The sequence below is a fragment of the Ictidomys tridecemlineatus genome, chromosome 9, assembly GCF_052094955.1.
Source record: "Ictidomys tridecemlineatus isolate mIctTri1 chromosome 9, mIctTri1.hap1, whole genome shotgun sequence".
NCBI lineage: Eukaryota > Metazoa > Chordata > Mammalia > Rodentia > Sciuridae > Ictidomys > Ictidomys tridecemlineatus.
Genome location: NC_135485.1, coordinates 91,186,525 through 91,212,355, shown reverse-complemented (window position 1 = coordinate 91,212,355; position 25,831 = coordinate 91,186,525). Strand labels below are relative to the sequence as shown.

At 34.6% G+C, this 25,831-nt stretch overlaps 1 protein-coding gene across 50 annotated transcripts in view; it reads left to right on the top strand.

The window, feature by feature from the left end:
* Ank2 (ankyrin 2) overlaps positions 1-25,831 on the top strand; it is a 636,862-nt gene that overhangs the window by 422,165 nt on the left and 188,866 nt on the right. For all 50 annotated transcript variants that reach the window (XM_078021790.1, XM_078021757.1, XM_078021763.1 and 47 more), the window contains one exon: positions 22,284-22,385. In XM_078021790.1, coding sequence (XP_077877916.1) covers positions 22,284-22,385 — 102 coding nt within the window. The remainder of the gene's footprint in view (positions 1-22,283; positions 22,386-25,831) is intronic.

Here is a 25,831-nt window from a genome sequence, read left to right as displayed (position 1 = left end):
GTATTATTATTTTAAATAATATTTATTCTGCTGCATCTTATAGGATATGTTCCACTGTACCCTCAGTGGCTTTCAAGGGTACATGTGTGACAATGGAGCTGAGAAGCCACTGTGGAACCAGCTCCCTTCTCAACATTATTTTGTTTCCTTCCCACACAGACATCTGCTGTGACTCTTACTCACTCTCAGTTGCTGTTTTGGATTTAATGTCCCTCTAGTTAAATTTATTACACCACAAGAAATATACTTGTTTTCTGATTCTTTCATTTTTACTTAAGGGTTTCTCTTTGAACTTTTAACCAAATTATATCACATTTGATTGTCAAAATTTCAGAGGTTCGACATTTAAAAGCATATGTTTATGTCAAATTTGTGAAAGCTTATGTGGCTGTAATATAACTTGTTTCGTAGCTTTCTTTAATATTTGCTTATAAGAAGTAAAAATAATGCAATGATTATTTGAAGGGTAGTCATTTCACTGGTGTCTTAAAGCTAGTCAATTATATCTAAAAGCTATGTGAGAGTTAAGTGTTTAATAATAGAAATTGTACATTGAACGTGTCTTGATGAATTATTAATGTTGCTGACATATCGTTTATTTCAAATTTCTCTCCACTCTTTACTTACCTCAGTCATCACTGAGTTACAAAGGAGGCTATGAAGTAAAGCTTAGATTCTACATGATTTTTGTAGCAATTTCTATATTCTAACAACTCTTTAATTAAATAAACACACGATGTACTTAAATTTAGGTCTCTAAGATTGGTATGTTGTCTATTGAAGAATTCTTTATCAAGGAAAAAATACAAGAAATTAGATTTCTCACAAGGTATTGGAACTAGAGCTGAAGCTTCTTTGAATTTGCGATTATAATATCTTTCTAGAGTGCTGACCTTTTGGAGGAAATTTTAAAAACACTAAAACATCTGGTAAGGCAGCAAAATATAGATTTGGTAAAACTCTTGCCTTTTTGAAAACCATTGACTGTTACTTATAGATTTCCCCCAAGAATGATAAAAGGAAAATAATGCCTTTCAGGATAAAAGACATTCAACAATTTTCTGTTAATAGGTGTTATGTTTCAAAAATTTGTTTATATGTCTATAATACCTGATTGTTTCTTTTAAAAGTAGTTTATGACTTTCAGCTTATTTGTTGTAACAGCATACATTTTTTAAATTAGATAATAAGTGGTAATATACAGAGTATATTTGGGGTTGTGTGATGAATGCGTGGGATAAAAGTTCTAGTCAGTCCTGTATGTCAGTACTTCCCAAAGAGTTCTGTAAACCACCCAATCAGAAGAATCATCTAGTTTTTTTTTTTTTTAAGTTATTGTTTGTTTGTTTGGGGGAGGGGGTTTACTTTTATGTAAATTGCAAAGCTTCACTCCAGGCCTCTTGAATCTCCGTGGTGGGAGCTAAGAATATTTACTTAAGAAAATGAAGCATGATCTCTAAGTTCTGAAGTGTGATGGCCCCTGCTTTATGTCATAAGAAGTTGACTTTACTGAAGAGATGGGTCTGAATATGTAACAGCAGCACATAAGGTCACAGGAGTGAAAAAAAAAAAAAAAGTCCTTCACATTTTATTAAGTCTTTTCTGTCCAGATTGGTTCAACTAGTTGCCAACACTCTATTTGGCAGCAGTTAAAGAAGCAAAGACCACACAGGACATGTGAGAACAGAGGATGTTCTGCCAGCAAACAGGCCTTCCTGCAGTTCCTAGGCATCACCTTAAAATTAAGAAAGTGTCTATCCTGTATTGCAGGGGAGTCTGAAACTCCTGTACTTAAGTTCTACTTTCAAAAACTAATAATCACTGTATCCCTATGTAGAGAGTGTTCTTTTATTCATTATTCAGCCTTGTCAACTCCCATCAGAAATCTGGTCACTGAGGGACTATATGAGGTTGTTATGGAAGTGTGTTCCCAATTTTTAAAAGGCAGAATTTCATTCCACTGTTGAGCAGCCAGCTTGAGCAGCAAGATTGTTCAGAATGATCTGTTACTCACTTGGAATTGAAGTCCAGTACAATATCCTGGCTGGATTCCAGACTTCTGCCTAAAAAGTCATGTAGCACATGAGAGATGATTAACAGAATTCTTCTGGACTCATTAAAAGTTCTTAGAACATCAACAATTAAAAGACAAACTTTAGACAAATTAAATTTAGCAGAGTTTATTTATGCAAAGAACAATTCATGATTCAAGCGGAACTTAGAACCAGAGCTCCACTTAGCAACATGGGCAGGCAGCAATTAATAGTCAGAAAAAGGAAATGACCTGCAGAAACAGCTTGACTGGTTCAGCTCTGCATTTATCTTAGTTGAGCATGGTGTGATGAGGCATTTGCCTTATCTGGACATGATCTGATCAATTGGCAGCCTGTGATTGGGTAAAGTTGCAATTTGTTTTCATACTAAAAAAGTATTTAGGTTGCTGTCAAAGTACTGAGACAGTTTCAGGCCAAATTTTATTTAATTTTTATTTATTTAATTTATTTAATTTGATGCAACTAGTGCAAAATATCAAATATGCAATACTCCATATATTTAAAAAATTTACATAACAATTATTTTAATTACATTTTAATTATTATCTGAAGTATTAAATAAATTTTTTTTCAAAAAAGTAAATAATTCTATAAGTCTACATTTTTTTCTGTTATATGAAATATAACTACAGATCATAGAACAAATCTTTTCCTTAGTGATTGATGATTAATTCTATAAAGAACTAAGGAGCCATCCAGATAGACATGCCAATAGCCATTCCTATTTTAAATGTGATCCATGCAATTACAGCAATGTGCCATAGCCTCGTCATAGACATTGTCAACTTAGTTATGGATGGTAGGTTTCCTGCTGGTCCATCCTGGATTTAATCACGTGATCTGACCTTGAGACCAGATCTATCATATTCAGCATCATCAGTGACTTAGAGGTGGAAAATAAGAAAGGAATAAAAAAAGGTATATGTGAATACAATATAAGAATTTGTATGCTTGCTTCCATATTAAATATTAAAAATATAGTTATAATTTATTATTCTCTGTTTTCTACCAATTTCTATAATTTTGCTCTGTATAGCATTTTTAGAATATAATTTTTGTTTACTCCTTATAATAGCTTTGTGAATCAAGTACTAAAACATATTTTATTAAATGACTAGTATCCCAATACACTATTCTCATGGATTTACGTATATATGAGTAAGCTAAGACTTGAATTCACTAAGTCTTTCAATGTCACACAGGTCATGCTAAGTCACAGAACCATAATTTAGAAAGTTAGTTCTAAGCCTATTTGCTATGTTGGCTCTTTAAGAAAAGAGAATGAAAAGCGTCATTAGAGAAAATGAACAGCGGTCTGTAAGATTTTTGACACTTGAAAACTTTCAAGTAAGATTGCTCCCAAACAAACAAATAATTCGGGAAATTGTAATAGTTAGATGAAGAGGGAGAGAAGAAAAAAATTTTTTAAATCTAGAAGAAAATAAAGAGAAGTATTTCATTGACTTCAGCATTAGAGAGCATAAAAGTAATGGAATAAAATATAAAAATATTGGCTTATATAGCTTATACTTTTTACTTCATATAACAAACTTCTAAAAACTGGCAAAAAACCCACAACAATGTTATCTGATCTATATGCAGAGTTTAAAAACACATTTGAAACTCTGAAAGGACAAAAAATATATGAATAGACAAATCAAAGAAGGAAAAAATGTAACTATATGCCTAAGTTTTTGAAATCTTCAAGAATGACAAAGGAAAATCAAAACCATGATGATAAACATATGAATTGAGCAAAGCAAATCTGAGCTTAAGAATTGTGTTGGGATGTCCTTCTGCATTCAGTTGAAGGGCAGTTTGGAAAGGTTTATAGATATACCAAGAATTTTTATCCTTTGACATGATTATTCTACCTTTAGGACACCATGGAGACTGAGATAAAGATGTACAAAAATTTTTATAATAACATAAAATAATGAAAATGGAAGGAACTAGTTCTGTACAAATCATTGGGGAAATCTAAAAACAATGATAGTCCATCCACAGCCATTACAAGATTTAGATTATGTTTTAAAAGTTTCCGTGGTAAAGGCAATACTTATTTTGTGACATTAGTTTTTAAAAACAAAAGACAGAATATTATCCCAACTTTATAAAAGCATTTTCTACACACACATACACATATTACTGTGTATACAGAAAATTCTAGAATAAAACTGACAAAAATATTCAGTGTTGAGTTTAGGTAATGGGATCATGGTTGACAGCCATAATTTTTAATATTCATGTTTTAAGCATTCTACTATGAGACTGCACATAAATATATATGTGGATGTGTAAGTATGTACATGCATATGTGTGTGTATGTTCATATGCATATAAAACGATCTCCCTGTCTTTTATAAGAGAAGGGAAAGCAAAAATGGAGTGAGAGAACATAGAAATATGTGTAGTTTTAGGCAAATGCTCTAGTGGAATATACATATTTCTATGTTTCTTTGGGTTTCATAACAAATTTACATATCACATGTATTTAGACTTCCAATCAATTTGGAAGAGAGGACTTATGGGTACATTTTTTAGTACTTAACTTTTACCAAGAAGAGAGACTTTACCATTATCATTTCTTAAAGGTGTAATCAATGGTTAAACAACAAGTGTAGTGATTGATTAAGAACAGCTGAGAAAGTTTCTGGAAGCATCTTGGAAACAGTCCAAGTTTAAATCCCACTCAAGGAAATATGTCAGTATGCATGAGTAAAAATCTGCATGCTGTTTTAGAAATAGAGGAACAAATGTTGTCTTTGAAACCTACCATTTCTGTGGAGCTTGAAAGTTTTCTTCTTTGCATGTCAGTAGTGACAATTGTGATAGAGACATTGCTCTTGTCTCACAATATTACTTTGAAACAACATAACTATGTCCTTGAAAGTCACAGCTTGTGTGTTAGAAATATTAAAGAAACCTTCATATTCTGGAGGTATCAGTGTTGTAAGTTCAAACTTCTGGTCCTTTCCCTAATACAAGAAACAGATTTAGGCACCAAGGGGGGATCAAAATCTGAGTTCTGAGCCAGGAACATTATCGCCAGAGGTTTGCTCTGGGCAGGAAGAAGCAACAACCCTTATAAGTCAATGAACAGTGAAAAAAGTATTCGACACTTTTTAGGGGGAGTTGGGAAAGTGAAAATGAATGGTGGTAATGAATGGCAGTCTCTTTAGTAAGACTGATTGGGTACCAATCTCAGCACTGCCATTTATTACCCCCAAATCTCTGGACAAGAGGCTTAATCTGCTAAGCCTGAGTTGCTCATTTGGGAGGTTTATGAGGATTAAATAAGATTATGAATATATTTGTCCTGTACTAAGTTATCAATATTGTAGCAGAAAATACAAGAAAGAAATATAAAGAGTGCAGATATTATTCATCCCCCCAAGGTTCTGAGAGTCTAGTTGAATAGTGGAATATCTGTACATGAAAGCAAATTACATCTTTATAGAATCTTATGAGTAGATAAATGACATAAAAGAAAAAGTCAATCTAGATAGCATATAGAATCCTAGTATGATGTGTTATGTCATTCTCTATTCTGTAAGAAAACATTTGACATTTTTAATAAGTAATCACTAAAACTGCATGGGTGTATATAAATCATGTAAAAACTGTTGAATAGACTTGTTTGCCTGATGTCCTTTTTGGCAAGTCTTTAATCTTAAAACAAAATATACTGGATAAAACTATAGTAAACCTAATCAAAACAACAGAAAACTATAGTAAACCTAATCAAAACAGAGAAAGTATTATATTTCAACCCAGTTAAATTTGGTGGATGAACAATATTTTTCTGGCTATAGTTAATTCTGCCTTGTGAAAAATAATTTGAATGTTTTTATATATATAAAAGTTACCAAATTCTTGCTTTAGCAATTTTCTGTTTTTTTGGGTTTTTTTTTTTTTCAGCAATTAAAGTGGTTGTCACTTGTATTTTATATTATCTGTTTCCAGCTTTACTTAAGAGTAAAACATATGATACTTTTCTTCCCAAAGTTCTTTTACCATCATAGTCATCTTTATTTTAGGCATTGAGCTAGGTTATGGTAAATCTGAAAAATTTAAGATATGGTTCCTGCTTTCAAGTGAGTTAAAATTTTGTTCTAAAAATAGGCTGCATGACTTTTGCTCTCTCTCTCTCTCTCTCTCTCTCTCTCTCTCTCTAACACACACACACACACACACACACACTCACCTGTTGGAGGGAAATATTTGTTTAAAAAAAAAAGGAAAAGGGGAATTAAGTATGTAGGTTCCCTATGACTGAAGGGAAGTAGATTTTATATGCATAATAATTCTTAAAGAAAATAGCCTCCTCCTCTTTAAGTCAACAACTTAGGCATACCAACAGTCTCTTTTACTTAGGAGATTAATCTTACTCTAACTACTGTGAATATTGAAATATTACTTTTTTATTCTAAAAAAAATGAGTAGTCATTAATTCCTCTTCTTTGGGAAATATATATGATTACTTTGTGTCAGATACTGTGTTGGGCAGTGGACACAGAACGATGTATAAATTGTGGTCTATATTCTACCCTGCAAGGCCAGGCCAGTAGGGGACATAGACATACATACAGATAAACTGGGGACCTTGCTACAGCTAAACACAACAGCCAGCATGGTATCATGCCTGTAACTAGTAGCCAACAAAAATTTATGAGTAAGTGAATGCTCTTGGTGGTAAGGGAATTCAGAGAAAAGGAGCATGGTCAAACTTGAGGTAGATTCTGGTGGCTGTCCTAAGAAGCTATCCCTCAAGCTTCCCAACAAACCAAGAATTTATTTTGAAAGCCACCTCAGAAGGAGTTCAGATATTATTAGGTTTTTTTTTTTTTTTAATTGACTGAGTTCCAACAAAAGGATTTTGCAGCTTAAGCTACAATGTTGATAGGGGAGCAGCGGGGTGGGGAGTAGGGGAGAGGAGGGAAAGATGGAGGAGGGGAATACAGTGCAGGGTGAAAGCTACGCATACTTGATTTCCTAATCTTTTTTCCACTGCATGTGCTGTGTACTGTAATTCACCAGATACATTCCTTTTTTAAGCCAGTTTCCATCCTAGCTCGTACATTTCAGTGTAAAATTACACAAACCCTGTACCTTGCATATAGTTTAAATTGGATTGCTCAAACCATTCTTGACAATTGCAGTTCATAGCACAAGGGTAAATTTTTAAAAATGTAGCAGGTCACATTGAGGAGCATTTTATCCACTGAGGATAAAACAACATCCCAGTTGTGCCCCTCGTCTTATGGGGAAATATCAGCCACATGGTATTAAAGGTCTGAGCTCATGAGAAACTTCCTGTACAGGATTCTGTTTTAGTTTCACTGGTGTTCATATGCATGTGTTCTCTCTCTCTCTCTCTCTCTCTCTCTCTCTCTCTCTCTCTCTCTCTCTCTCTCTCTCTCTTTCTCTCTCTCTCCCCTCCCCCCCACCCCTGACTCCAACAGTTTCTATTTTGTCAGCATTCCTGCATTTCATGATAGGTTGACAGTATTTTCTTCCCCAGGCAGCTGCTTCCATAGCCCTAGCAGTTTCTAGGACAGTGTAAGGAGTGAAAGAAAAATCCATTATCTGCAGAAATATGAGTCACTTCCAGATGTCTCTCTATGACCTATGTTTTTAGTCCATGAATCGCTCCTGGACCTTTTAGTCTTCTATTTTCAACTTCTTGATTCTCAGTCATAGTTCTTCAAATTTAATCAGTCTAAAACCAAATAATTCTCTTCTTCAATTTTAGGGTATTCTGTTCCCCCAAATTCCTAATCCTGATTAAAAGTGTTGTATGCCAAAGCTAAACGTCTCCAGGTTTGCAAGAGATATAGCCTTTTTATATGACAGACTTTTCCCTGATGGCATTGCTTGCCAAAACTATTTCAGTAGTCTCAGTGTGACTTAGGAACCTCATTCTATGTTTTTCTGCAACTCTAAATATTACTGGAGTGACCATTTTAAAATAACGTTCTGATCTTTTCTCTTCCTATCCGTTCACCTACAGGGTAACAATCTTCTAATCATACAGAGCATTCCTGGCTTGGGTCTTCCTTGACTTTCAAAATTTTACTTCTTTCCCGTTTCCATGATTTTTGTAACTCACACATACCAACTTATAGTTTTCTCCCTTCTGAGTTCTGTACATCATGACATTGAACCTGCTGGACCCTGTGCCAGCTATGTTTTGCAACTGACATCACATGAAACTTTTATCAAACACTATGCTGTGATTTGTAATCTAAGTGTAAACAGGAAAATATGAATCTTTGAAGGAATGTATCATCTTATTTCTTGAGTCCTAACATCTAGCATAATGACAGGCATACAACAAGAGCTTCAAAAATAATTGACTGATTCTTAACAAAACAACCTGTTGTCAGAGCCTAGTTAAGTTATTTTAACTATTTGTTATCAAAATTATTTGTTTGACAAACATTTTCTTTTTTTTCAAATTGAAAGCTATGATATATACATACATATATATTTAAATAGGTCCAGTTACATGTAGGTCTTTTGAATAATTTAATCAAATTAATTTAGTGAGTCAAACCTGCAAGTAATTTTCTCAGAGAGTTCATGTGCAAACATTCTTTTTTTGTTGTTTTAATTAACATTAAATTTATTGACACTATTGCATACCATTTGGCCAGCATTATGGGGTCAGGAAATTACTGTAAAAATAATTTAACTTAATTTTGTTGCATATGAATTTCCAGTTTTCCCAGTACCATTTGTTGAATAGGCTATCTTTTCGCCAATGTATGTTTTTGGAGCCTTTGTCTAATATAAGATAACTGCAATTATGTGGGTTAGTCTCCGTGTCCTCTATTCGGAACCATTGGTCTACCAGTCTATTTTGGTGCCAATACCATAATGTTTTGTTACTATTGCTCTGTAGTATAGTTTAAGGTCTGGTATAGTGATGCCACCTGCTTCACTTTTTTTGCTATGGATTGCTTTAGCTATTTTGGGTCTCTTCTTTTTCCAGATGAATTTCATGACTGCTTTTTCTATTTCTATGAGGAATGTTATTGGGATTTTGATCAGAATTGCAATAAATCTGTATAATGCAAGTATGTAGTATGATCATTTTGACAATATTAATTCTGCCTATCCAGGAACAAGGTAGATCTTTCCATCTTCTAGGGTCTTTTTAAATTTCTTTCTTTAGCATTCTGTAGTTTTTGTTGTAGAGCTCTTTCACCTCTTTTGTTAGGTTGATTCCCAAGTTTTTTTTCCTTTTTTTTTTTTTTTTTTTTGAGGCTATTGTAAGTGGGTAGTTATCCTCATTTCCCTTGCAGAGGACTTGTCACTGATATACAGAAATGCCTTTGATTTATGGGTGTTGATTTTGTATCCTGCTACTTTTCTGAATTCATTTACTAGTTCTAGAAGTTTTCTGGTGGCATTTTTTTGGGTCTTCGAGGTATAGAATCATATCGTAGGCAAATAGTGCTAATTTGAATTCTGCTTTTCCTTTCTGTATCCTTTAATTTCTTTTGTCTGTCTAATTGCTCTGGCCCGTGTTTCAAGAGCTATGTTAAATAGAAGTGGTAAAAGAGGGCATCCCTGCCTTGTTCCAGCTTTTAGAGGGAATGCCTTCAATTTTTCTCCATTTAGAATGATGTTGGCCAGGGGCTTAGCATAGATTGCTTTTGCAATGTTGAGATATGTTCCTGTTATCCCTAGTTTTTCTAGTGTTTTGAACATGAAGGGGTACTGTATTTTGTCGAATGTTTTTTCTGTGTCTATTGAGATGATTATATATGCAACAAAATAAAATTAAACCCCTATCTCTGATCATGCACAAAACTCAACTTAAAGTGGATCAAGGACCTAGGAATTAAATCAGAGACCCTGTGTCTAATAGAAGAAAACGTAGGCCCAAATCGCCATCATATTGGATTAGGTCCCTACTCTCTTAACAAGACTACTATAGTACAAGAATTAAAATTAAGAATTAATAAATGGAATGGATTCAAACTAAAAAACTTCTCAGCAAAAGAAACAATCAGTGAGGTGAATAGAGAGCCTACAGCTTGGGAGCAAATTTTTACCACTTGTACATCAGACACAGCGCTAATCTCTAGGGTATATAAAGAACTCAAAAAGCTAAACTCCAAAAAACAAATAACCCAATCAATAAATGGGCCAAGGGACTGAATGGATACTTTTCAGAAGGTGATATACAATCAATCAACAAATACATGAAAAAATGTTCAATATCTCTAGCAAGTAGAGAAATGCAAATCAAAACTACTCTAAGATTTCATTTCACTCCAGTCAGAATGGCAGCTATTAAGAATACAAACAACAATAAGTATACATCAGACACTAGAAAGGCAATATGTCAATCAATGGAAGGGTAACTGATGTGATACAGCAATCTGTATACGGGGTAAAGTTGGGAGTTCATAACCCGCTTGAATCAAACTGTGAAATATGATGTATTAAGAACTATGTAATGTTTTGAACGACCAACAATAAAAAATAATAATAATAAAAAAAAACAAAAAACAATAAGTGTTGGCGAGGATGGGGTGGGAAGGCATACTCACACATTGCTAGTGGGACTGCAAAATGGTGCAGCCAATATGGAAAGCAATATGGAGATTCCTTGGAAAACTGGGAATGGAACCACCTTTTGACCCAACTATCCCACTCCTTGGTTTATATACCCAAAGGTCTTAAAAACAGAATACTACAGGGACACAGCCACATCAATATTTATTGCAGCACAATTCACAATAGCTAAACTGTGGAACCAATCTAGATGCCCTTCAGTAGGTGAATGGATAAAGAAATGTGGTATATAAACACAATGGAATATTACACAGCAGTGAAAGAGAATAAAATTATGGCATTTGCAGGTAAATGGATGAAGTTGGAGCATATAATGCTAAGTGAAGTAAGCCAAGCCCCAAACCAAATGCTGAATGTTTTCTGTGATATAAGGAGGCTGATTCATAGTGGGGATGGGGGCGGAGCATGGGAAGATTAGACAAACTGTAGATACAGCAAAGGGGAAGGAGTGGGAGGGAGGAGACAAGGGGGTAAAAAAAGCTAGTTGAATGAATTGGAGATAACTACCCTAAGTACATGTATGAAGAAAACACAAATGGTGTGAATATACTTTGTATGCAAGCAGAGAGATGAAAAACTGTGCTCTACATATGTAATATGAATTGGAATACATTCTGCTGTCATAATAACAAATTAGAATTAAAAATTATAAAAAGACAAATAAAAAAGGCAAATAAAATTATTTAACATACTGAATTTATATAATGCTGACTTATCAGAGTTGAAATTTTGCCTTCTTAAGTCATTGTTTAATGCCATGCTTGGGAGTGCTTGCCTGTAGTTCCAGCAGCTCAGTAGGCTGAGGCAGGAGGATTGCAAATTCAAAGCCAGTCTCGGCAACTTAGCAAAGCCCTAAGCAACTCAGTGAGATTCTGTCTCTAAATAAAATACCAAAAAAAAAAAAAAAAAGGCTAGGGATGTGGGTCATTGGTGAAGTGCCCTTGGTTTCAATCCTGGTACCAAAAATAAGTAAATAAAATAAAGATCATTGTTTATATTCTGTGTCCATGGAGTTCATCACAGATGTGCAAAAGAATCTGGGAGCTGTGCATGACCTTTTGTGCCCACGTACTTTGAAAAATGGGGTAAATGGAAACATTCTCAAAAATTATGTGTACATTAGAAAAAATGGACTCTCTACATCTTCTGGATGACAATTTAATGAAAGGATTAGAGATACACAAATGATTTCTAATAAACAACATAATTATCACGCTAGAATTCTTGATACCCAGTAATTAGAAAGACTTTTCAAAAAGAAGTAGAAACTCCAAGGGTGGCATAAGCAGAGTTCTTGAGCCTATTATTCCCCAAAATTAAAATATTGCCTTGGGACAAGAAAAGATATTAGAAAATAATAGACTTTAATTCTTATATTATTTTGGAATAGATGTTAATATTGCAAAACCTATATGCTAGAAAAAGTGAAAATGAAAATGTAAATTGAGTGATACATTCACTCTAATTTAATCAATGGGTAGATGAGTTCAGAATTAAATTTAAACAAATAAAATGAGGTTGTTATCGTGTGTGGTTGTTCAACTGTAATTAAGAGATATGCCCTAGCAAAAAAAAATCAATGTGACTGACAATTATAACTGTGTAGTAGGTTGTAATAAGCAAAAGAATTTCTATATTTCCATGTGCATCTTGATGGGCCAAATAAAATCAACAATGTTAGGAAATGTATCAAAATAGAAAAATATATTCAAGTTCTTTTAAAAGAGAGGTCTTATTATAAAACAAACCAAATTGAGAAGCTTTCATTTGAAGAATTGATTTTTTTATTCAGTCCTAAATAATTCTATGCTAAAGCACCTATCTATTTTTTAGTGCATGTGGTTCCTGGGGTATGGTCAGTGCCTCATTTGTGCTGTGTCAGGAAGCTGCTTCTGATTGAGTGATGTCTGCTTCTTAGCAGATGGTCTCTGGAGCTGAAGAATAATCAGACCAATGGGGTAAAAATGCAGGGCCTACCTCAAGGGGGGGCAATCGAAAATTAACACTGTAGGATGCCTAGCAGAAATAAAAAATTGATGAGAGATATTTTCCCTTGGTTGGGTTTGTTTTTTCATATCCTGACAGTTCTAAAAGCCTTAAAAGGAGATTAAAACTTAATTCAGGTTCTTTTATCCTGATCCTTAAGTAATACAATGGGATGAACTCTAATATATCTTTTCCCCTAATGTCCTTAATATTTTAACACTTGGATTAATTAGGGAACGAGGAGTTTTGCAGAGATTTCTTTCTTTTGTTTTTTTTTTCCTAATTCTTTTTTGCCTCTTTCTTTAAAAAAAATTGTTCTTTTTAAATGTACATGACAGTAGAATGTATTTTGTCGTATTTCACATACATGGAGTATAACTTTCCATTCTTGTGGGTGTACATGAGATGCAGCTACTGTCTTGCCATTCCTGTCCCCTCTCTCTTCCCTCCATTCCCCTCTGTCCAATCTGGTGAACTTCCACTCTCCCCCTCCCATGACTGTACTGTGAGTCATGTGCAGAGATTTCTTAAGGAATGAAATGAATCACTGTTATGAAGTGATTTCAAAGCTCTGTCTTTTTCCTCCTGACCCAAATGTTGTCATAGTTGGTTATTATTCAACTCTTTTTAAGATCAGTGATGATCCAAAAGGAAATTCCTTTGTAAATTCGTGTACACGATATGAAAGTTTGATAAGTTCTTCCATGTTTTGGCCTGTATTCATTTGAGGCATTCTGGGGTAGGTGGAACATTCTCAAGAAATGTCCAGCTAGTTGGATATTAGTAGCAACATTAGGTCTGGGATATGTATTGCATATAAAAATAGTATTTTCCTTATCATCCACACAACTAATACCAGTTAGAGATACTAAAGCAACAATTGAGAACTGTTTAGAATTGAATTCGATTGAACATAGATTTGTATTATTAAATGTCGAATGTGGACCTCTAAATTCCATTATATTTATTGTTAATATGTGAAATACAGATTTCCATATTTTTTAGGTACTGAAAATATTATATAATATTATAGGGAAACCATAGTATTTAGCATGGGACTTTTTTGTTTTTGGTGCTGGGATTGAATCCAAGGCCTTGTGCATGCAAGGCAAACACTCTGCCAACTGAGCTATATCCTCAGCCTTCAGCATACGACTTATGTAATATTTAATTGCTTTTGCATGGTCACCATTATGAAGATAAAATGTAGGTAGAACTTTGCAAATATATCGGTTCAAGAATTACTGTTAGGGGTTGCATATGGAATGAAATCAGGATGCCACATCTATACTTTAAGAAAAACCAGCAACAAAAGTGATGGAATCATGTTCCCTAAATAATATACCATTTTCTGGAACTGTGATATGTGAATATTAACTGTAATATGTGAATATTAACTGTTGCTAAATATTAACTGTTGCTAAATAATTCAGTGATTAAAGCAATCACTGAGATGCCTACCTAACTAAAGTAATAATGCCTTAAATTTGTTCATTAACTGGGGCCTCTAAAAGATGCCTATCTCTTGAAAAAATCTGAGGTATCAAATAGCAAAGTTCTTTAACTTAGGTTTAAAGATGAACCTAAATTCAAGTTTTACTTATTCTAACATCTGACCTATACCTATAGAAAAATGTTTCCTTTATTACCCTAATTTTCTTAGATGTTCATAAATGTTGTAAAATGAACCACAAATATTTCCATCTTCAAACTTACATTTTCCCATTCAAAGTCAGAAAATATTGACATGTATTTGGTGATGGAACTTTTGAGTTCTGGAGATATTTGGAGTCATAGTGCCTAAAATACAAGCAATCAAAATCTATTGATCTTCTGCCTTCTGAGAAGCTGCTTAAATTTGAAATTCTCTCTAAAGTTCAATAGGGCAAGATATATTGTAAGCACTTAGGAAATTACCCAGCCATCTTTGTGAAAGTTCTTATTTTAGAGAAAGTTCTGGTATGCCTCATGGTTACAAATCTTTAGCAATGAGATTGGCAATAGGTTTGATAAAGCCAAATTAATGTCAGCAAAACAAAGATTCTTTTTGAGTTATACTTTTCTTGTGCCATGAAATCGCAGCTGAAGAGTTCATATTTCTTCTGTACTTTTATTCTCTAAAAATGATTGTATATGTATGTATGTGTGTAATACATAAATACCCTCTAAAATTTCAAAATATAGGGAATATGAGTATAAAGTCATTAAATGTACATTACTACAATCTTTTCTGGTGGGTTGGTTTGTATTTTCTCTACTAGTTGAAGTCTGTGTGGGGTGTGTGTGTGTGTGTGTGTGTGTGTGTGTTTGTGTGTTTCCATGGTAGTAATTTTCATTCATTCAGGAAGAATATTGTCACATTATTAATATTTTGATTGAATGTAGAAAAGCGAGTACCATAGAAAAGTAAGTGTCCTGAAATTTTTTCATGTATAAAATTGTCTCTGACAAATGACTTCACTTAAATTTATTCCAGAAGATTTGAACTGAGATCTCTGAATCAGAGCTGGTCTTCTTGGATTTGCAATAAATATTTTGAAGACCAGGGATGTATTATTTGTATAATATTTGTGAAGCATAATTAAGGTAGAATAAACTTGTTAATGTTACATGAAGAGAATAATTCATGTATGATCAAATAGAATCGTGAACCTTTTATAAATACAGATTCAATGGATGTTAGCAATTAATTACTAAGTTTCTAATGGTTTGATGCTTAGTGAACATTTTTTTTTTAAGCCAAAGAACCAAATTGTGTGTATTTGGTAATCCTCATTGTCTTTTAGATTGTGTGGTTACTTTAATCTATGCAGTACAGTTTTCACTGAAGGTCTAGCAGAATGTAAATAGTCTGTATCAGAAAAATTGTCTCTAGTATGAGAAAAAGATACTGATTTTGCATACTGATTTTTAGTTAGTTTACTCTTTGGTGAATTTTTGTCACATTGTATGAATTAGGAATACCTTACTTTTCTTAGGGTTACTATCTTTTTAAAGTAATCTTTAATTTACATGTGGCAAATATACAGAAAAATGCATAAATTATAAATGTTCATCCTGATATTGCTCACAACATACACAATTCTTGAGCAACTCTCAGAACTAGAGGGTAAAACTAGCTCCCAGAAACTATTCTGACTTCTAACTCTATAGGTTAGTTTTGTCCATTTTTTAAATTTTAGTAAGTGGAATAAAAAGATGTCTTTTTGTGTGTGTCTAACTTGTTTTGATTAGTACTCTCTTTGTGAGATCAATGATACATGAAGTTATGGTTCATACATTGTCATTCCTACTGCTATATAATATCTTTCAAAGCTTAAAAATTGTATAGGGGATTCTTAAATCTCCATATGGTATTGCAAAATAATGCATTAGCATTGAAAGGGATAGAACTGGTATGTTATAGGTGGCTCTTACTTTTTGTGGCTGGTATTGTAAGGAAAGCATTGATGAGTAAAGTGATTTATCTAGTACGCTAGCAAAGATCAATGTCAACATGTAATACTGAGTTAAAGAAAAGTCATTGTCTATATAAAAATGAAAATTTTAAGTCATCTAATAGAACAAAGATACTTAACATGCAAGAGGAATTTTTCTACTGAAACTTAGATATTGTTCTGATTTTAATTCTCAATTTTCTGTGTTTAGAATTATCTCAAATGTTACATTTTAGAAGTAAAAATGCAAACATCTGAATTTACTCTGCCTTTCCCCCTTATCTAAAGTGATTATTGGGCTTACTTTTATGTTTGATCCAGTTTTCTTAACACATAGGTCATTGGATTAAGAACACTCTTTTGGCTCTTAGCATTAACTCTGAATATTAGAGCACCTGTCAATAATCTGCCCGAGTGCAATTCACAGACCTGTTTGTGACCCTAGAAATGTAGGGTCATCCATCTGCATGCTTGAACTGGAAAGTATAAATTTGGGGTTTATAGAGTTTTTATTACTGGTAGCAGCTGAATAGAAATTATCAGTGGATCTTATGGTAGGAAGTGTTTTCTGGCACATAAAATATTCCATGCAGTTTTTGATTGTTCCCAAATTTTTGATTTTTGATAAAGTAGCAATAACACTTTGAAGCTACTGAAAGAGCTGAATTAATCAAACAATCTAGTAGTCCGTACACAAAAGCATGACTATATAATAAAAACCTTCAGATGTCCTGCTCTACAAAATCCTCAGCATCAGCGCTGGCGACAGACCCTACCCATTCTGGTTCTCTTTTTGTCCTTTCACATCTCTACACCACGGAGTATCTTCAAGTCCTCTATTTTGGTTATGACCTGCTTGCAAGAGAGTACTGCCAACACCCTTCACATTTGAAGATCATGTGTCTGTATCTATGATTGATTTGCTATTGTCGTTTGGCATTTATACCCTACAAGAAAACCCACAAAAATAAAACAAGCTCAGTAAGTGTCTTCTGAGCCTCTATCGGGTTCAGTTCCTTTAAATCATCATACTAATCCATCTAGCAATTCTAGAAAGTATGTTTATTTTTTTTGATAAGAAAATGGAAACTTGTAAGACCATAAAAGCTAAGATCAGATGACTCAGGAATTTCCCGAAAGTCGATCATTATTATTATTATTATTTTTACTGGGGATGGAACTCAGGGGAGCTTAACCACTGAGTCACATCCACAGCCCTTTTTGTAGTTTATTTAGAGACAGAATCTTTCTAACTTGCTTAGGGCCTCACTAAGTTGCTGTGGCTGGCTTGTCACTCGCAAACCTCCTGCTTCAGTGTTTGGAGTCACTGGGATTACAGGTGTGTGCCTACAAAGGAATAGCTACTTACTTCCTAAGGAAATAAGTGAATTCCTCAGATTCCACAGGAACATGTGCTTTACTTAAGGTTAATCAGCCAGCAAATAGTTTCAGAGAGTACGCCATAACCCAGTGTTCTGCTTCCTTCTGAAAAGGCTCCTAGACTCCTGGGAGATTCACACTTAAGACAAGTGCCTCTCAAACTTGAATAATGCATCGATCCCTTTGAAAGCATGCAAGCCTTTTACGACCTCCAGTGTTATTTTTATTTACAGTGGTAACTTAAATATTAAAAACACAAACTACACAAAAATTCTCATACTACTATAAAACAATTTTTACTAGCAATTAAACTTTACTAATAGTCTTCAAGTAAACGACACCAATTAAATACAGTGGATAAAAATGTCTAAAACTGACTCACAGATACTGGGTGTCATAATAAAAAGATATGACCTCAGAGTTCCACATTTAATTTAATGTTTCTGAATTTGACTTCAATGAAGACAATAAAAAGAATACCTGGTTTTGTAAACATGTAGAAACTATTGTTAATAAGTTTAAAGTTTTATTTCCTACTTCAGGATAATAAAACTTAGAGCTATTAAAGGGATTTGCTAGTGTCCATTTTAATGGCATGGTATTTGATAATCTTTTAAAGCTCTATTGGAGATGAAACTGGTATTGTGATAGAGATGATGGTTACTGAATTCAGTAAAAGCTAAAATTGAATTAAAAGCTATAATCTAAACCTGAAAAATGTTCACTGTGGATTTTCTACAACAATGCATGCAGGATCATGCAAAGAGCATCTGAGCCACATATTAATTGGACATGAACTTGCTGCTGCTTGCTATTGTTCAGACTCTTGGTTTATCATGCTTTCACCATTCTTGCCATGTCCCTCTCTGCACTACAGCAAAACTTTTGGCATATTATGCCTCTGAATGCCACTTATACTTCACTTGTTATGTATGCACTGAATTATAAACACAAATGCATATACCCAAATCATATATTTGTTCTCTGTTTTAGGGTAGCCATCTAGATGAACTGGAATATGCTTTCATTTTCTTTATTCCATTACTATTGAAATATAAGCATAAAATTTAAAAACCCTTGTAGCAAACTCAGATACCTGTGAGTGTGCCCCTTTAGGATAGGTGTTTCCAGGATATGCGTGTCCCTCATTGCCTTTCAAGTCCCTCCTGCTGGGGGCTAAGAAAGTTTTTCTACTTTTCTAACATTCAGACTTTTTAAAAAAGAAGAGAGAAAGAAAGGGAAAAAGAAAAGTACAAAATTGTGTCAAAAGTACAAAATTGAAAAATTTTAAGAGGAAATTTTTCTTTCTTGGCTTTAGATATGACACTAAGGTTGTAAAGAGCAAGCTTTAACGGCTTCCATCTGTTGCAAATTAAAATAGGTAGGACTTGGCATTTGAATTCCTTGTCCAGAGTCAGACTTAATAGGCGTAAGCACAATTGGTTTTAGGGTTTGAGGGTCGTAAAAGCAGCAAAGCAGAGAGAGGTTAGTTTTACATTTGTCTGAAACTTTCTCCCAAAGGTATTGACTGCTGTTGCCTCGTCTTAAAAGATTTTAAAAGGCGAAATCTCCTGGCTGAGCAAAGAAAATGGTAGTTTGAAAACATACTTTCCCCTTCCTCATTCTTGATTTAAAAACTTTTTTTTATAATCAGAGGGAAATATAGAATGGTGAACACTACTGCACCTCTCTCCATCTGAGCATCTGAGTTTCTTTCAGCTCTTTATTGAGTAAAGATAACCAAACTGTTTAACTGTTTATCCAAAGCTCTTTTGTCAAGAACTTTAATCACGGATTGACCTCATTGTAGGGCAGGCAGCATGTGTGTGTGTGTCTATGTGAAAGGGGGAGAGGAATGTAGATTTCTATGTAAGAAGACAGGTTTGACCACAATGTTATCAATTCATGTATAAATTTTGAAACCTCATTTTAATTTCATCCACAATATCCACATTCTTGAAACATTTTACAATAACATTTTCATTTAATGCATTTTCTCACTTTGGGAAAACTAAATCCCTTAATGGGGTTCTAGAAGAATTCATTGTGCACCAAAGTATACTCTGACTCAACTGCAGAAGAGGTCCCTGGCAGGATGGCTGGGATATTACTTTTCCGTTGGGTCTAGCCCCTCCTGAACACTGGGAACATTGTTTGCTGAAATTCCAGGGATTAGCTGTAACTATTTGACTTGCATTCACATTATAAAGGTTTGATTCAGAAAAGAGAAAAACAGTTTTAAAAAAATGTCTAGTTACTATGTATCAGCAAAAGCAGTCCTACCTATCTACCCTATCCCTAGGAAGTTCAAAGAGGGTGTATTGGGTGCTGCTCTACGATGCCTGCAGCCCCTGCAGCCCCTCTAGGGATTTGCAGTGGTGTCTCTAGGTGTCTCTTCATCCCACTGGGGTTAGTCTTTCCCTCTATTTGACTTTCTTATGCTAAGGTTGGGTATGTTAGGCATGTGGAGAGAGAGTGTGAGAAAGAGAGAAATGTCTTTTTCAAATGGTAGCTACTTTTTCATTTCTTTCCTCATTCCCAAATGAATAAGTTTCAAGATAGTTTATCTCAGTCAACTAGATTTTTCTAGTTGCACGTAGATGGCCCATAGATTTGAAGGTAGAGATGGCAGCTTAGAATTCTCTCTCTACCTGAGGCATTCTATATAGCTAGTGTTGTGATTTACAGAATGAATATGTAGACAGAGGGTGTAGTGTGGTCAACCCAAATGAAACATTTATTGCTCATAAGTCAGGAATCCGTGGTAACATCTGCTTTGATACTTTGGAAGAGTGGGGACAGAATAGCAAAGAGATTTCTAGCTCCCAGTCTGATGAGCATGAATTAAATCTTAAATCTTCCACGGAATCAATCAGTGATACTGGAAACATTCCAAACCTCTCCCCTCACTTAATAAATGAGCATAATATTAGTTCTTTCTTCTTAATATTCCTGTGAGTATTGATAATTTAATGCATATGATTTCTTTATTCTAGGCCCACAGTAAACACTCAATAAGTGGTACCTATAATTATTTGTGTACAAATTGGAAGTCCTTTCTAGGAACAACCTTTAATATGTTGCACATAGATTTGTTTTGGAAATAAACCTGTTCATGCAGGAATAATACTTTCATATTTTATACCTGTGACATAGTATTATTTTATTTGTATTGTCTTATAGTGAAAAGATAAGATTTTTTCGTGAGATGTTGGTGTAACATAGCCCTTTCACTTGTAAGGCCTATGGCAAGAAACCTCCTGGAATTTAGCATTTGCTGCAAACAGCAAAATAATTTCATAGATTACACATTTTATGATGAGTCACAATTCAGTCACTGCAGCATTGCAGATCTACTTAGGGCACTCTGCCAGGGGCACAGCTTTCAGGAAGGATGAAGCGTGAGGTGTCGCCGGGATGTGGGGAGGGAGAACAACACTTTTTTAGTATTAATCACACCATGATACATTTCTAAAGAATCAGAGCATGAACTCTGGATGTGTAGATTTCCATCACATCTTTCAACTCTTAATAAATATCTCTGATTTGTAAGCCTACAAGCCATTGTGGTGTTTGGGTTAAATGTGAGGTTATTTAGTCCTAGGGCTTTTCAATCTTCCCATGTGTAAATCATTTTAGCAGTATGCAAGCAATCCCATATTTGAAACTCCCAGAGAAAATACTTTCATTTCTCTATCTGTACATCACCACAAATCATAAATAAATAGCTCTGACAGAGTGTGCTGAGAGTCCTTGCAAAGCACAGGCTTCCACAGAGGGAGACAGGGTACCCCAGGGAGGAGAAGGCAGTAAGAGTCATCAAAGCCTCATCTCACTTCCAAATGTGTAAATTAGATTCCTCTTCATGCTACCATTTTCTCTTTCGTGTGACATTCTATCACAAGAAATATTATAGTAGTTATGCAAGGGGCCCGGACCCTAGCAAAAATTGATCGTCAGTATTATGTTAAAGGTTAAAAGTTGGGCTTATTAATCAAGCTGAGGGGATTGTAGCTCTGTCCCTGGAACAACTCTTCTCAGGACTTTTCAGGAGAATTCAGCTGATTCTCCCAGTATCAGATTTTCAAGAGTGTGGGAAGATGAAAAACTTTTTTTTTTTTTTTTTTAAAAGCAGTCTCCATCCAGAGCGATTGTCTTTACCAAGAGATGGTATTATGTCAGCTGGTTTGAATTTAGTCATGTTTTTCCAAAATCACAGGAATCATAGAATTTGCATCAGCCCAGTCCATACCTGCCAAGGAATGCTATCCCCTTCCTTCAAAGCACCCTTGGAGCTTTCTATTATTCTCTGATAATGAGGACTGATGACTCTTCAGTGACCTATACTCAGTTCTTTGGCAGACCCATCTGAAAACTGACAGTAGAAAAAGACAGACAGAAAGAAACCCAGGTTCTCCTCTTTTTTTTTTTTTCCTTTTTAATTTCTCTGATTCTTTTTGACTCGACACTAGGCTTAATATAAAGTCATTCAAATCCTGACACTAAAATAAACGGTAATAGTGGTTTTTGGAACAGTATAAGTTCATTTTTAAATGTGGTTGAAGATTTGGAATAAAGCAATAATAATTTTCATTTTAATGTCCTTTTATACTCTTTAATATAGCAGAGCATATTTCCCAATGACTTTTATATTCTTAAACAACATCTAGGAATATTGTGAAGTTGTTACCTTTTACTGTGAATGATATTCAATGTTTTAAAGTTAGTATTAAATTTTTTTTTTCTGACTTGCAGTATAAACATTCTTGCCTTTCTGAATGGGATGTTTTCACTTTATCCATCACTCACAGAGGTCTTTTCTTCTACCCCACAGTCTGACAGCAATGCAAGCTTCCTGCGTGCTGCCAGAGCAGGCAACCTGGACAAAGTCGTGGAGTATCTGAAGGGGGGTATCGACATTAATACCTGCAACCAGGTAAGAGGTGGTGGTGGCTCTGCACAGCATCAGAGCAATGCAAAAGCAGCCCTCCAGAGTTAGACTCAGAGCCCAAGGCTATTTTTTGTTTTCATTGAATTTCCTGGTACCAAGGACTTGGTCTTATGCAACCCCATTTTTGACTCTTACTAACTTTTCAAGCATCCGATGTTTGTTTCTAGAGTTAATATTGTTGGCAAAGTAGACAGATCAAAAATAACAATTGAATATCATTTTCCCTATAAAATGATCTGGACCATCCTCAGTTGAAAAATGAACCAAAAACGTTTTACTCCTCATTTATCATCCTCTAGTAATCTAGGTCTGAATTCTTTCCTTTTCTGTTAAATGTGCATTTTACTCAGGAGTAACTGGTGGTGAAAAATTTGAGGTAGAGAAATAAAAGGATAAAATCAAAAATTTTCTTCCTTTTTACCTGAGCTAATTTGAAAATGTGGGTTATAATGAGAAAAACTGAAACTACTGTGTTGGTTTAAATGAAGTATTTGAATTGTTCCTTCATCACATCTATTGAACAAATACTTTAGAGTATATACTTTTATATTATTTGCTTTCAATAATATTAATATTTTCGTGCCATTTTGGAGTAAGACTTTTATACCATAAATTATCTAGAGGACCCTGGTGTTTTCTACATTTTGCTCAATTTTTTTTTTTTGGTGTGTGTGTGTGTGTGTGTGTGTGTGTGTTTGACAGAGATCTAACTGAGAAGTAAAGAATCCTGGCCAATTTTATGTTAATAGGAGGTAAATTCCATTATTTGATTCTAAATCATCTATAGAATGCTTATTTCTATATCCCAGTATATATTCAGCCCAGTTATATTTAATTTATAAGCCACCAAATTTATTAAATCTCTCCAATGTGACATTTCAAAAGCTTAACTTGGTCTTTTCTTATCCCCAGACTTATTCTCCCAATTTCCTACCCTCTAGTTTATCCTCTAATAGGTCAGTTCCAACCCAACTGCTCCTTATCCCTCATCTCCTTCCTGTAGCCAGGGGGTTTTTCTTCTATGATTCTCCTCACCTCATGGTCACTTACCAACGTGGTCAACATAGCCTCCTTAATTAGCTCTGTCTTATCCATTCTGGACAGTTCTCTATACTGTCTTGAGTGATCTTTCTAAAATGAAAATATGATTATGGCACTTCCCTTTTCCCCCAAACTTGCTACAAATGCCCAGAATAGTGAGGTGGCTGTATCAAGGTCATCTCATCTGGAGGCTAATTTTACAAAGGGTACAGAACATCTCTTGCACCTCCTGAGAATCACTGGCATGGAAAACATTGTCACTGATAGCAATACTTTTCATCCTTTAGGAGAGTGTGTCTCTTTTCATGAAAAAATGTTGAGAGCTATTTGCCCTTGAGAAAGGCATCCTGCTGTGACCCTGAGCATTCCTGCAGATATTCTTGGAGATAACAAGAATAAAAGGCCTGGGCCTGGGTTTCATCTGGGCCATTTCTCAGGGTGATGCCTGCAGTGAGGAATTGAGGGATTAGCAACACCTCCCTCTTAGACACAAAGCAGGCTGCCTGAATCCCCCAAGATCACTGCTGTCACGCACAGGCACCCATCATTGGTCCTTTGTGTCCACCAAGTTAGCTTTGGTGGAAGAAGGGCATAGGGAACTGGTATAAGACAGTGCTGATGCTAAGCAGCTGCTATTGCTATGAATTAAAAATCCTTTTTCTCTGACCCAGATTTGTGTCTTATACTCACATCATGAAACAGTAACAGTTTAGCTTTATAACTTGTAGGTCAAATAAAATCTCAAACAATTTGACCTTAAAATATACTAGAGAGTGGACCATGAAGCTATTTGCTCATTTAGGGCAAAAATTTCATAAATAATGCCAAAAAAGGGAACCCAAGATAAATGAAGCTAATCTCATTTCAAACTATGTTTACTTCACCTTCAAATAGAACAAACGTGTTAATTTTGCAAAAGGTCTTAGGTTATTTTAAGAAACGATACTCTTTTGGTAGTAAATACTTACTTTTATCAAATTTATAGATCAACCTAACTTTTTAAGGTAGCTCAAGGTGTTGCTAATAGGCCATTTTTTTTTCTTTTGTAGTGGCCGCCAATCCACTAACATGTCACTGTAAACAAGAACTTTTATTATTCTGAGAACTCAATATGATATTATAAAATCCTTGCAAAATTTATATCCCACAGGCTCAAATTGGAGTCTCACACTTTTGCAAAGTCATTTCAATTCAGAAAGTGGAATAACAATATGCACAATACTTACATCCCTGGTTGCAATGCAAGTTAAATTGTGAAATGGTAAAAGATATTTTTCTGTTTTTGTTTTTGTTTTGTACTGAGGGTTGAACCCAGAGGTGTTTTACCCCAGAGCCGCATCCCCAGCCCCTTCTTTTTATTTTATTTTTTATTTGGAGACAGGATCTCACTAAGTTGCTTAGGTCCTTACTAAGTTGCTTAGGTTCTTGCTGAGTTGCTGAGGCTGTCCTCAAACTTGTGATCCTCTTGCCTCAGCCTCCTGAGTTGCTGTGATTACAGATGTGCACCACTGTACCCAGATGGTAAAGGACTTTCTAAGGGGTATGCATTCTATTTGCAATTTCTGGGTATGAGTCACTAAGAATCAGAAAAATCAAAACCTCTATACAAACTATGAGATTGATTTTTCTAATCACCTGAATTTAGTAGGTATAGTCTATAGGTCTGGTGTTGGGTCTTTATTATTACTATTCAGGAATGTGTATTAATTAAACAGATTTGGACATAAAGTGAATAATATTAAATAATTAACTATTTTGTATCAGGTTTCATGCTGGGGCTTTTCATGATATTTTATCCATCAGCTGAGAAAATAAAGGTATGAGTTAAGGGTTAGCACAAGTTTACAAATGCAGAAACTGAGCCCACAGATGGTTAAGTGATTATTCTCAGAGTCACAGACATCTGTTTCTCACGTCCAGGTTTATCTATTTCAGGTTATCTCTTTGAGGAGATATCTGGTACTGTCCTTTGAATTATACAGTGGCAGTGTGCTTTATCTTGAAGCTCAAACTTACTAATAATCTACCATTATTAATATATAAGATCTTTATTCTCCTTAGGTTAATATAAAAGGTAGTTTAAAAACTTGTGAGTCAAAGAGCACCACCACCAGGATTTCTCCTAAAACTCCAGTAAAATGTAGAACAAAATAATTTCCAAGTACTCAGGAGGGCAAAAGAGAGAAAGTATTGCTATTTCTAATTATGTGTAATATTCAATGAAAATGTATCCTCTATTTTGCTTCTAAGCCTGAGTTTCTAAGGAGCATTATGATATGTAACATACAAACCAGAACTTTCTGTACCCTGTTGTATTTCTCAATGAAAGACAATCTGGGCTGTACTAGCTTTCCAAAAATATCACATGTGTTGGCATGCTAAGATTTTTT